The sequence below is a fragment of the Limulus polyphemus genome, unplaced genomic scaffold (genome assembly GCF_000517525.1).
Source record: "Limulus polyphemus unplaced genomic scaffold, Limulus_polyphemus-2.1.2 Scaffold3462, whole genome shotgun sequence".
Classification (NCBI taxonomy): Eukaryota; Metazoa; Arthropoda; class Merostomata; order Xiphosura; family Limulidae; genus Limulus; species Limulus polyphemus.
In genome coordinates, this window is record NW_013669072.1 from 4,088 (window position 1) to 16,844 (window position 12,757).

General features: G+C 37.9%; 2 protein-coding genes across 5 annotated transcripts in view; both read right to left on the reverse strand.

Annotated features, from left to right (window-relative positions):
* Window positions 1–227: 227 nt before the first annotated feature.
* On the reverse strand, window positions 228–10,311 carry LOC111088273. 4 transcript variants are annotated; one of them, XM_022397902.1, is made up of 4 exons: window positions 8,398–10,311; window positions 6,188–8,295; window positions 3,161–3,304; window positions 228–1,488 (listed from the first exon to the last, which is right to left on the reverse strand). In XM_022397902.1, exons 1-4 carry the CDS (start codon window positions 10,217–10,219, stop codon window positions 1,447–1,449), a joined length of 4,116 nt encoding a protein of 1,371 aa, XP_022253610.1. In that variant the 5' UTR covers window positions 10,220–10,311; the 3' UTR covers window positions 228–1,446. The 4 variants fall into 4 exon arrangements, with proteins under 4 accessions (XP_022253610.1, XP_022253609.1, XP_022253608.1 ...); XM_022397901.1 differs by having other exon boundaries at window positions 6,188–8,346; XM_022397900.1 differs by having other exon boundaries at window positions 6,188–10,311.
* The window catches only part of LOC106469392, a 34,871-nt gene continuing 32,370 nt past the window's right edge, over window positions 10,257–12,757 (reverse strand). The window contains exon 6 of the mRNA XM_022397907.1: window positions 10,257–10,308. Coding sequence (XP_022253615.1) covers window positions 10,257–10,308 — 52 coding nt within the window. The remainder of the gene's footprint in view (window positions 10,309–12,757) is intronic.

A 12,757-nucleotide genomic window follows, 5' to 3' on the forward strand; every position in this document is an offset into this window, starting at 1 on the left:
CCTTTAACCCATATTTTAAGCCTAAAGCTAGTCAAAGAATGACTTTTAACCCATATTTCAAGCCTACAGCTGGTCTAAGAATGACTTTTAACCCATATTTTAAGCCTAAAGCTAGTCAAAGAATGACTTTTAACCCATATTTCAAGCCTACAGCTGGTCTAAGAATGACTTTTAACCCATCCTTCAAGCCTACAGCTGGTCTAAGCATGACTTTTAACCCATATGTCAAGCCTACAGCTGGTCTAAGAATGACTTTTAACCCATATTTCAAGCCTACAGCTGGTCTAAGAATGACTTTTAACCCATATTTCAAGCCTATAGCTTGTCTAAGAATGACGTTTCACTCATATTTTAAGTCTACAGCTCATGTTTTCCTACGTCTAGCAGCATTCAATTTATATTGTTTAATGTTAAGTGTATATAAAGATGCATGTTATTGGTAATAACAACAACTTAATGTTTTTTGACTGAATAATTACAACTACAAAAAATTGTATTTATATATATTTTCACCAGGAGACTCTTTGATACGGTTTTGCTTATGGTGTCACAAATTTCATGGACTATTCAATATAGCAGTGTCTTCTGATGACTTTATCATGCTAAAATCGGGTTTCGATCTTTGCTGCGGACACAGCTCAAATGTTGCCTTGCATTATAATACGAAAACAAATACAGCAATAAAAGATAAGATAGCGTTTCAGCCACACCAATTTACAGCAGCGTTATCAGGCAACATTACTTGAACACGATTATTAGTCATTTGTCTTTCGTTATAGTTGTGGAAAAACACTACCTCAGCGCCATCTACGACTAGAGTGCAAATCACAATATACGAGCTGCGAAAGAAAATACACTTTCTAGAAATCATAGTTGTGGCACAAACTCAACCATATTATACACAAATGATAAGAAAAGTTCGAATAAGTTTTCTATTAAATATCTTCTGGTCTTTTTACGTTTGTTTTCTTGGTCTCGAAGCCACAAAAGATAATGTGAGTGGATGGTTTCCTTCCGATTGACCATCTTTTGTCTGGATGCTGTCCCGAAAATTTAAGGACCCGGTAGCCATAGAATTAATATTTGGTGATGGTACAAGTAAGTCAATAATAAACGTTGACGTAAAGTAATAAAAACTTAAAAAAGGCTAGTAGCCACTGGCTTTCTCTTCTTGGCTGTAGGTATACGTCCAAATACACAGTATTTGATGAGCAAAATAAAATCACACACACACACACACATAAAACGCCTTCTACGGAATATTTCAAAATTCTCTTCCTATGAGCGTTTATCTTTCTTGAAGTTTAAAAGTTCAAATAAACTGCCTCACGCTTGTTCCTGTATGCTTTAAACAAAAACCTTTATTTAACTAATGCTTTAGAAAGAGTCCGCTAGAGGTCCTTTTCTCAGAAGTCACGAATAGCACACAGGTAGCAAGAAGATACGTCATTTTCTGCAGAACTTTGAGTGATTAGGCCAATGTTTCACCTGTGACAGAAGATAAAACCAAGACGTATACTTTATTAAGTTAAACGAAAACAACCAAAGTTATTGACACTTTTTAAGGTTAGATTTATGTGAAAGTCTAAACTAGGTACCAACATAACTCAATGATCTCTAGTACGATATTATTTGAAAATAGTGTAAATGTGACAAAAAATAAAAGTATGTGACAGAATATACGCTTGCGAAATTTTCTGATCACGTGATGTAAGTGATCAAGAAAGTGATCTAAAGAGGAACCTCTGTGACACTCTAAAAATTAAAAGCTCGCTTCTTCATCCGCATTTATTCATTATTACACCCCCCCCCCCCAGTGGCACAGCGGTATGTCTGCGGACTTACGACGCTAGAATCCGGGTTTCGATACCCATGGGGGCAGAGCACAGATAGCCCATTGTGTAGCTTTGTGCTTGATTACAAACAAACAAACAATAATTATTACAGTAAGGTTTCGATACCCATGGGGGCAGAGCACAGATAGCCCATTGTGTAGCTTTGTGCTTGATTACAAACAAACAAACAATAATTATTACAGTAAAGAGTAAGGTAAGGTATGAACGGCGACTACTTGCCGAAAAAGTGTTCAATGATAGGTTGATTTGTTTTGAATTTTGCGCGAAGCTACACGAGCTAATTTAGCAATGGTAGCCATTAGGGAAGGTAACTAGTCAACACCACCCACCACCAACTCTTGGGTTACTCTTTTACTAACGAAAAGTGGGATTGACCGTCGCATTATAATATCGAGGCAGCTGAAAAAGCAAGCATGTTCAGTAACGAGGATTCGAACCCGCGATCCGCAGATTGTGAGTCGAGCGCCCTAATCACCAGGCCATGCCAGGTCCCAGCATTATTTCTTCCTAAGCGCTTATGAATATATATATAAACCTGAAACGTTTGAAATTGAAACAAAAATAGAATGACGACGTAACACGAAACCACAAGGTTGCTGACAGCTATTTCCTGTTACACATGATTCACGTTTGTTTAATTCATGATTCCACATGAAGATAGCTTCAATAAATTTGAATATAATACCCATCTTGAACGTTACTGTAGCTTGCTAATTTCTACGTGCACGGAATTTGACCATTACGCGTTTTAGGCTAAGAAGCATATCTCTCTTAACCAAAGGTTTGTTTAGCCTGAAGAATCACGCCTGAGAGCAAAGTAAAAAGATAAAAACGCCACCTATAAACTATCACGCAACTACTAAATGAAGATAAAACCATATATTTAAAGTAAGCCTAAAACACGTTTTACACAGGAAGCATTGTTCCTTTGTTGTTGTTTTTCTAGCATAACAGAAAATATGTAAGACGTTTCATAATGCATAAAAGATAAAACTCTGTGAATAATTTTCTTCATAAACCAATGTTTCATGTCGAACAGTAAACGTTCAAGAACACAAACGTTGGAAAGCTAGATGTGGCGTATACACACAGATATGAATTTGTTTGATCTTATGTTAACACTACTACTACTACTACATCATAATTATCTAAATATATCAAATCTTCAGAGGTAAAAACCTCTTGTCAAGTGATTTCGTCTTGACGATGTACGTCATGTATCTTTGTAACGAAATATTTAGGGAAAATTAATTATATTAATTAATTATAAACAAGTCATTACAGCATCTACTGAGGATTCATACCTGGCAACTTTCTCCGCAATACCAGCTTTGTTTACAGCCAGAACACATAAAGATAGCTTTTTTACCGCATAAACCACAGCGAGGACGTGCCTTCTGGTTGCTTGCTACGTCTTTACTGGAGAAGTTACGATTTTTACCCATTGCCTGTTAAATAAGAGACATTAGAACATGAACTGTTTGTTTTGGATACTCTCGTACCGTTACACAAAAACTATCTGTGTTAGCCATCTTTAAATTTATAGACCTTGTAGTGCACTAATGGACCCAAAGTGGGGACGTGAACCATAAACCCTTGGATTCATAGCCTGAAACACTAACATCATGCTCAGCAATAGAATAGAAATAAAATATATTGAGGTGTTATTTAATTATTTAATCGTGAAAGGCACGTAGGACTGGTGTTTAACTGTAACACGAGTGAATGATAATGATAACACATTGTCTTTGGACAGGATTAACTCCTAGCTATTAGTATCATACAGCTGGAAAGACTAAAGCAAATACAGATTGAAGATAAAGTGAATAGCAAGGCTCGAACCCGGATCTAAAACAATAACTGTTTCATGCAAAACTAGTGTTGTAGAAAATTAATTACAAAGAATGGGAACATAATAGATCCAACAAACACATGATTCGTTATGAGTATTACTAGATACACATAATATTTTTGTTCTATTGAACCACGCACTTCGTTACGGTGAGTTCTACGTTTTGAAAAGCCTAAACTTCTCTCACGTGTTTGTACAAAAACAACAACATCATCTGTCTAAGGAAAGACAACAACATCATTTATCTAAGGAAATACAACAACATCATCTGTCTAAGGAAATACAACAACATCATCTGTCTAAGGAAAGACAACAACATCATCTGTCTAACGAAAGACAACAACATCATCTGTCTAAGAAAAGACGACAACAACATCACTTATCTAAGGAAAGACAACAACATCATTTATCTAAGGGAATATAACAACATCATCTGTCTAACGAAATACAACAACATCATCTGTCTAACGAAAGAGAACAACATCATTTATCTAAGGGAATACAACAACATCATCTGTCTAACGAAAGACAACAACAACATCTGTCTAAGGAAAGACAACAACATCATCTGTCTAAGAAAAGACAACAACATCATCTGTCTAACGAAAGACAGCAACATCATCTGTCTAACGAAGGACAACAACATCATCTGTCTAAGAAAAGACGACAACAACATCACTTATCTAAGGAAAGACAACAACATCATTTATCTAAGGAAATACAACAACATCATCTGTCTAACGAAAGACACCAACATCATCTGTCTAACGAAAGACACCAACATCATCTGTCTAAGGAAAGAGAACAACATCATTTATCCAAGGGAATACAACAACATCATCTGTCTAAGGAAAGACAACAACATCATTTATCCAAGGGAATACAACAACATCATCTGTCTAACGAAATACAACAACATCATCTGTCTAACGAAAGAGAACAACATCATTTATCTAAGGGAATACAACAACATCATCTGTCTAACGAAAGACAACAACAACATCATCTGTCTAAGGAAAGAGAACAACATCATTTATCCAAGGGAATACAACAACATCATTTATCCAAGGGAATACAACAACATCATCTGTCTAACGAAAGACAACAACATCATCTGTCTAACGAAAGAGAACAACATCATTTATCTAAGGGAATACAACAACATCATCTGTCTAACGAAAGACAACAACAACATCATCTGTCTAAGGAAAGAGAACAACATCATTTATCCAAGGGAATACAACAACAACATCTGTCTAAGGAAAGACAACAATATCATTTATCCAAGGGAATACAACAACATCATCTGTCTAAGGAAAGACAACAACATCATTTATCTAAGAGATGTCCGATGGTAAGAACCTTCCAGAAAACCACCTGTCTAAACGACGTCCGATGGTAAGAACCTTCCAGAACATCACTTGTCTAAACGACGTCCGATGGTAAGACGCTTCCACAACATCACCTGTCTAAGAGATGTCCGATGGCAAGAACCTTCCAAAATGTCACCTTTTATCTGTGTGAATGTATTGTAATTTGCTTACCCTGAACATGTTTCGTACCTAGTGTTGATTCAAGGAACTAAAACAAAATTGATTCCCTTAGTGTATGCCCAAAACCTTAACAAATGCTAATTTGCAGAATAAACATTGTGCGCAATGCTTCTTACTCCTGACAAGGAACTATTCCTAATATGTATATCGTAATGAAATATGAGATCAGATATTTATCTCGAGTCAAAAAGGGAGAAATGAAGTGCGGTCCATTATCCTTAATAACATATAATAACATTATCCTTATCATATCCTTATAAATGACCATAAATCATTACCTCCAGTGCTGCATTATAAGGAAGAAGGAAGAGACCGCGCGGGTGTGAAATATTAAACTCAAGCTAACTACTGGCCACGCTCTGCCTTTAAATTTTTAAATCTTCATTTTTAGTAAAAAATGAAGCTTTAAAGAGCAGAAACTAAGCCTACTGGTAAGAATATTTTTTTTTCCAAGAAAGTCAGTTCAAATTACTTGAGCTATTTATTTTCAGCCGAGGCATATCGGCTCATAGAATGGCTCTGAATTGTTGTTTTTTCAAGTACAATGTTTTAGCTCATAGCTCCATCTCTTGATCGATTTGAGATCACATTGCAGCCGCGACCATTGAGGATTCCCTCTTGTTTATTTCCGAATGCACATATTGGTAATAAGCGATTAGAATGTTGCTTCTACTAAGAAAAAAATGATTTAGAGAGGTCTATACTCACTTGGTGTTAGTTATGGCTAAAAATCGGGTTGCGATAACCGTGGTGGGCGTAGCACAGATGAGCTTATTGAGTAGCTTTTTGCTCAATAAGAAAGAAACCCTTTTTTTTTCCTAATCGTGGTACTATAGTAATAATCTAATTAGTTATCGTTTATACCATTAAAAGACTAACAGAAAAATAAGCGAAAAAAAAAACACAAATCATATTTTACGTTTTACCTGAGTATCACGAAAATGATCACTCGGAAGATGCACCATTGACTGAGGGGACGGGTAGTTAAGCATCATTGGCCGTTGCGTCCATGTGTCGTATAGTGGAGCTCCAGTCGAAAAAGTTTGCGGATTCATAGTTCTTGAATCGTTCCCGCGCTGTTGTACCACCTGATGAGGCTGTTGCTGTATTATTGGACGGACTTCCATTCTGGAGTGAGTGGAATTCATCAGTGGTCTGAACAAAGTCTGAGAAGACAAGTCTGGTAAAGTACAGTTTATCATGGCCGTTTCGGGCCGATATGAAAATGGCACCTGCGAAGCAAAGTTTTTAATTGACGTAGTAAAGTTTGGGTTATATAACCTGTGCGAGGCATCAGAAGATGCTCTAACTTGTATTGGGTTATCATGTCTGAAAGAGTGTCTAGGTTCACTCGTTCCAGAGTAACCAGATAGTGAGGGCACTACTAAAGGGTTTACAAGAGTTGGATGGGAAAACACATTTGGACGGACAGTATAGAAGGCTGTCTTCTTGTTCTGGCTGCTTCTCAATTCATTCATCCGCTCTTGTGGCAAAAATCCGCCCTGTTTCTGGACAATATCTCTAGTAAAACACACGTTTGAATTAGGGTTAGGTGCAGAACAACCAGTTATCCTCTCACAAACTTCACAGTGGTCATTTTTATGTTCTCTTACGCAGTTGTGAAGTTTCTGAAGTGACGGAAAAGAATTTGTGACTGAAGACAAGTGGCTGTTGTACAACGTTCGAAGATGGATATTAGGCGGATATGATGGTTTGTCCTCACATACGTCACTTGGCTGGCATAAGTTATTCATCACTGGGGCCACAGTAGCAACGCTTGGTGAGAACGTTTTGTTTTCCACAACGCTCTTTGGATTTTGTTTCTCTGGTGTTTGATCAAATTTGTCATCGTGTTGCGTGGCCCCTGTTGCTTCTTTACTTCTGTACAGAGGTGGCACCAACTGTGGCGATGAAGAAACAGAAGAATACGTTTGAATGAGTGGTGCTGGCTGAGGCCTTACGGGATTAACTGCGGCCGTGGGTATCGTGTGGCAATGAGAAGGCTTTGATTCGCTTTTCCAAACTGGTCCGGAGAGCTTTGAAACGTTGGATGTTGTTTTGGGATCTGTTTCTTGATTACCACTTACAGGATCCGTTTCTTGATTACCACTTACAGGATCTGTTTCTTGATTACCACTTAAAAGACCTGTTTTTTCTGAATCTCTACAAGGATTTCCACTTAATGCATGTGTTTTTTCCGAAGATTCACCAGTACTAAAAACATCATTCTCTGCCAAAGCTGAAGCTTCCTTTAGATTGAAAACGGACGGTTTTGTTTCTGCGATAGGCTGATCAGTTTTGAAGTTTGCGTTTATTTCAAACTTACAGTTCGTATTCATTGGAATGGTTTCTGCATTTAGAGTCTCGGGTTTGAAAGGTTGCTTTTCATCATCTTCCATTTTAGGTGAGTCTATCAGTTTAGGGAAGCATTTTTCCAGCATATCAAGCAGTCTGTGTTTTTCTTTACGAGTTTGTAGCAGCTCTTTATACTCCTTTTCACGCTCTTTGGCAAGTTGGTCTAAAATAATAAGCTCTTTTTTTCTGGTTTGCATTTCTTCTGTCAGATTTCGGAAAGGGTGCCGTTTCTCCATAGCCAATGAATAGTCGTTTTGGTTGTCATTCTTATTAAGCGTTTCATAACTTTGAGTAACACCAGAAAGTCCTGACAAGGTAGCTCCTTTCGGCACGACACCAGTGTTAATTGAAGTAAGGCCTGACGAGACAGCTCCTTTCGGCACGACACTAGTGTTAATTGAAGTAAGGCCTGACAAGACAACTCCTTTCGGTACGACACCAGTGTTAATTGAAGTAAGGCCTGACGAGACAGCTCCTTTCGGTACGACACTAGTGTTAATTAAAGTAAGGCCTGACGAGACAGCTCCTTTCGGTACGACACTAGTGTTAATTGAAGTAGGGCCTGACAAGGTAGCTCCTTTCAGCACGACGCCAGTGTTAATCGAAGTAAGGCCTAACGAGACAGCTCCTTTAAGCACGACATCAGTGTTAAATGAGGTAAGGCCTGACGAGACAGCTTCTTTCGGTACGACACTAGTGTTAATTGAAGTAAGGTCTGACGAGACAGCTTCTTTCGGTACGACACTAGTGTTAATTGAAGTAAGGTCTGACGAGACAGCTCCTTTCGGTACGACACTAGTGTTAATCGAAGTATTTAAAGTTCCGGCTGAGTTAACGTTAGTTAGGGATGGCATGCTGGAAGTGAGTCTTCTTACAGGTTGTTCTCGTTTTTCATCTTCAGTCATGCGACGAGCTCCGCCTGTGTTAGTAAGGTCTTCCGTTCGCTGGCTGTGAACATTCTTTTCATTACTAGATGATACAACGTGCGAATTGTCCTCGTGCAAACCTGGTGACGAAGAAGAAACGTTGTCTTTACTGTGCTGTTCAGCGTTCAGGAGTTGCTCAGATTCATAAATTACTTGAATTTCATTTTCTTCGCTTTTCTTCGCCATTCCTTCGATATCGAGCTGCGAGTCGGCAGAATTTACGCAAACCGTTTTTCGTGCAATAACGTCGTTTCCCGTTTCTTCGAAACTGTGATTCTTCTCGCCCTGTTTTAAAAGATATTCTCCTTCAGTGGTTGTTTTGTCTTGGCATTTGGTGATGATTTCTTTTTCTTTATCTATTGCATAACTCATGAGTCGTTTTCTCTTTAATGACAAGTAACCCGCAGAATTAGACAAACTCAGTGAATCGTTCTCCAAGCGAGATGTTTGTGGTTTGTAAAGACCGTGTTCTGTATAACCAGAACTGTCCTTACTCGAATGATCATTGTTATTATCCAAAGACTTACGGTATTTTTGTCGGAAAGATATTCTAAATGAATTTGCCTTAGAAGGAGGTTCGTCACCGCTCGCGCAATGCAGCATTCCATCACCACTTTCAGGGCTTCTTGGTGAGCTATTATTATTAGACATGTTTTCGTCTGACGTCTGGGTTGATTGAGATTTTAACTCGGTTACTTTATTTGGCACAGCGGGGGTTGCGTCTTCAGTGTCCATTGTTTTAAGAAGCAACTGGACAGCATGGCATTCTTCAGCACGTCCGGACTCATCGGCTGAACCCTGAGATAGTTGATCGAGCATTGGTACCTCTTTAACGCAAATATTCGAGCTTCTCGTGAGCTGGGATTCAAAATAAGAGCCCCCTTGTTCCTTCGGCAGGGAAAAATCCTTCATAAGACTAGGATCTGATTCAGCAGAGTGTTTCGTGTATTGCTGGGAAGTCCACTGATCTCTCTGACGCGCGACTGGTGTACACTCTTTGTAGAACTGGTTGTTTTGACGATCACTTGAAACAGTTTTGGAGAAATGACTAGCATTCGTAGGACGAAGTATAATATTTTGTTCAGCATAAGAGTTAGCGCGCTGCGTGGATGAAACACCACCATAACTCGTAGTTGGTGCGTTGAATTCAGTTGGCTTGATAAGATGACTAGCATTGTGTTCCCTAAGTGGCGGAGAAATTGAATAAAAACTATTTTTCCAAGGCTCTAGGTGAATAATAGACATCTCATTATGTTCTTTAAGACTCGACATATCTAGGCTTAAATGGCTGTTAAATTTGGCTTTTTTTAGTTGCTCCAGAGACCAATCTGCGTCCCGATCACGTCGTTCATCAGATTTAAGACTGTTTAAAGCAACTTTATTACGGAAACAATTCGAACGATCGCAGCCGGTCCCTGGTGGCGGATTTGGAACTTGAAGTTCTAACACTGACGAACTCAAGGTATGATTCTCCGCTTTGTAAACTTGGACTTTTCTAAACGCAGATGTCTTTGATGCGAACTCGTGTAAACCCTCATTACCAATGCGAACGCTGTCTTCCTGCTCTGCGATGGGCTCGTGGGCTGAAGTCACTGTGCTGCCTACTGCGCCCTCTAAGTCACGGTAATCTTTTGATGAGGATTCGGTAATGTATTCTTCTGCTGGACTTGGAGGCATTAAAGGGGAGTTCCTTGTAATGAGGACAGGATCCACCTTAGGACAGGTCGATAGAAACTTCGAGAATGTGCTGCTTGATTCTGCCAAATCTGCAAAATAACATACAAGTTTTTTTAGGTTTCCTCTTAAACTCCTTTCTTCACTGCTAACAAGATGAATTTGCTACTGGGCATAATGCATTAGTACTAACCTTTTAGACAGAATCGTAACAATTTGTTATATACATAGGATGGATTATGTTATGTTAAAAATAAAACGATTATGAAAATTCAAATCAGCAAGTCCAGGGACATTCAAAGCTGACATCGGGTCGCGGGAGAATCGCGTGTATCAGAAGTACATTTTTACATGTCTCGTGTCTTTTCACCGAAAAGTGATTACCTTTCGCAAAAATATATATATAACAAACCTTTCCGACGAAAATTATCCATCCACACAGATCGTAAGTCAGGGATTTAGAATTTCCAACAGGAAGATATTTCTCCTACTTAATGACATTGGAAAACCAAAGAATGTGGATTAACTTGGGGAACCAGGACCATCCAGAAAGAGACATGTAACAAATTTGGCCTCAGCCGTAGTAAGTGAATAGCCAATAACACAAAGATCAGTAGTAAAAGCTTTTCATATACCTCGGGCAACATCTCAGTAAGGACCTTTATGTATAAATACGTCATAAATCACGTGTGCATAAGTTGCTTTCACGACATATCCGATTTTTCCAAGCCCGTTCCCTTGGCTGTGGTTTCGCTAGATAGTAGATAGGGACAGTGTGAATCTCGTTAATCCATTCATGCGCGTCACTAATTAGATGACGAGGCATTTGGCTACCTTAAGAGAGTCATAGTTACTTGAGCAGCTGAAGTATGAAACTGGTATTCATGCTATTCTATACAGTATCCATGAATTTCTGTGAAATTGGAATGTTGAAACAGATGCTAGGAGACCGTCATCCTTGTACACTAGATGGAATATGGAAAGCCTGCATGGAGGTAGTGTGTGATTGGAACATGCAATTATTATGATGAAGTCTTTTGCAATAAAACCTATGCTTCAGAGCTATTGCTAATATGCGAAAACGAACATGGTGAGGCTCTAAAATCGTTTTAATATAATGTTCTCGACCTCTGAATATCTTCAGAATACATTAGTAATATTGCTTCAGACTGTAATGTAACAAGTTTTATGTATCTTCATATTGTATTAAGCTTATAACACATATTTACACATTTAAACTGCGTTTATCTAGAAACAATGTTTAATATAATAATCACAGCATGTACAGAGGGTTGAGTACGTTATATCAAAATGATTTTGGAGCCTCAACACATCGTTACAGTCCATGTCACTACATCCAATCATACTCTATCTAATGAGCATGCATTTTGACCATAGCCTTGCAGCGTAGTTTACTTGAAAAAGGCTACATTTTAAGACTGTCAGGCCCAAAGAACTCCACTCTTCACTGCATTGTCTTTCAAAATCCATTTAGTACACCAGAATAATGGTTTCCCAGTGCCCATTTCAGCAGTCTGTCTACACAGAAACCCATAGATTCTGCATCCCGTGACTTGGCTAGTTTATTTTTGTATGGAATAGAATTAATACCCGTTTCATTCTCCAGTTACTTGAGATATTCCATGTTTGAACAGATGTGTCGTGAAAGCAGCTTGCGTACATGCGACTTGTGTCATTTTTCCAATTTGCTGTTTTTTATATTATTTTGTATACAGTTGCCTGGGACATATGGACGGCTTTTGCCACTAACCTTCATGTTCGTACATTATCACCTGTTATAAAATAACACACTTTGTTTATGACGGCTAAGGGATGACTTGTTGCAGGTCTCTTTGTGGATGGTCCTGATACTCCAAGTTGATCCATATCCTTTTCATTTAGTACAAAGGATATCCCAGTCTTGAAAATTAAAGAGCTTCGATATAAACACATCCTTATGATCTGAGTATACAAATATTTATTTTGTATCGAAAAAAGCTATTACATAATCTTCCTAAGATATATCTAATTTATGATGGAATCGCATTACGTATATGACGCCAAATAATGTCAAAATTCAATCCTGTATGTATAAGCAGAATATCGTATTTATTAATTACCGTATTTTTAGGTGTATAAGACGCACTTTTTTTACTCCAAAATTTGATGTCAAAATCTGCTTGCGTCCTATACACCGAAGGTATGAATAATATATTTATGTATATATACGATATACACAAGACATGTGTAAATATATTTAAATAGACATGCAATGTTTAGTTCAATTGAATGTGTTATTTATAACAGTAGTAGGTTTTTTCTTTTAAAAACATAACTATTTATAATGCTCCCTAAATAATAAAAAAATAAATTACAGTGAAAACAATGAAGATTTTGTAGGTTTTGAACCAAACTAAATAACAGTAAACCTTTTTCTGAGTTACGGTATTTTCTTCTTTTGATGTTTTGAGCTCTTTTGGCTTTAGAACAATATATACCAATTTTTAAAGAAACAAATTGAATTTTTTTTCAATAAACATC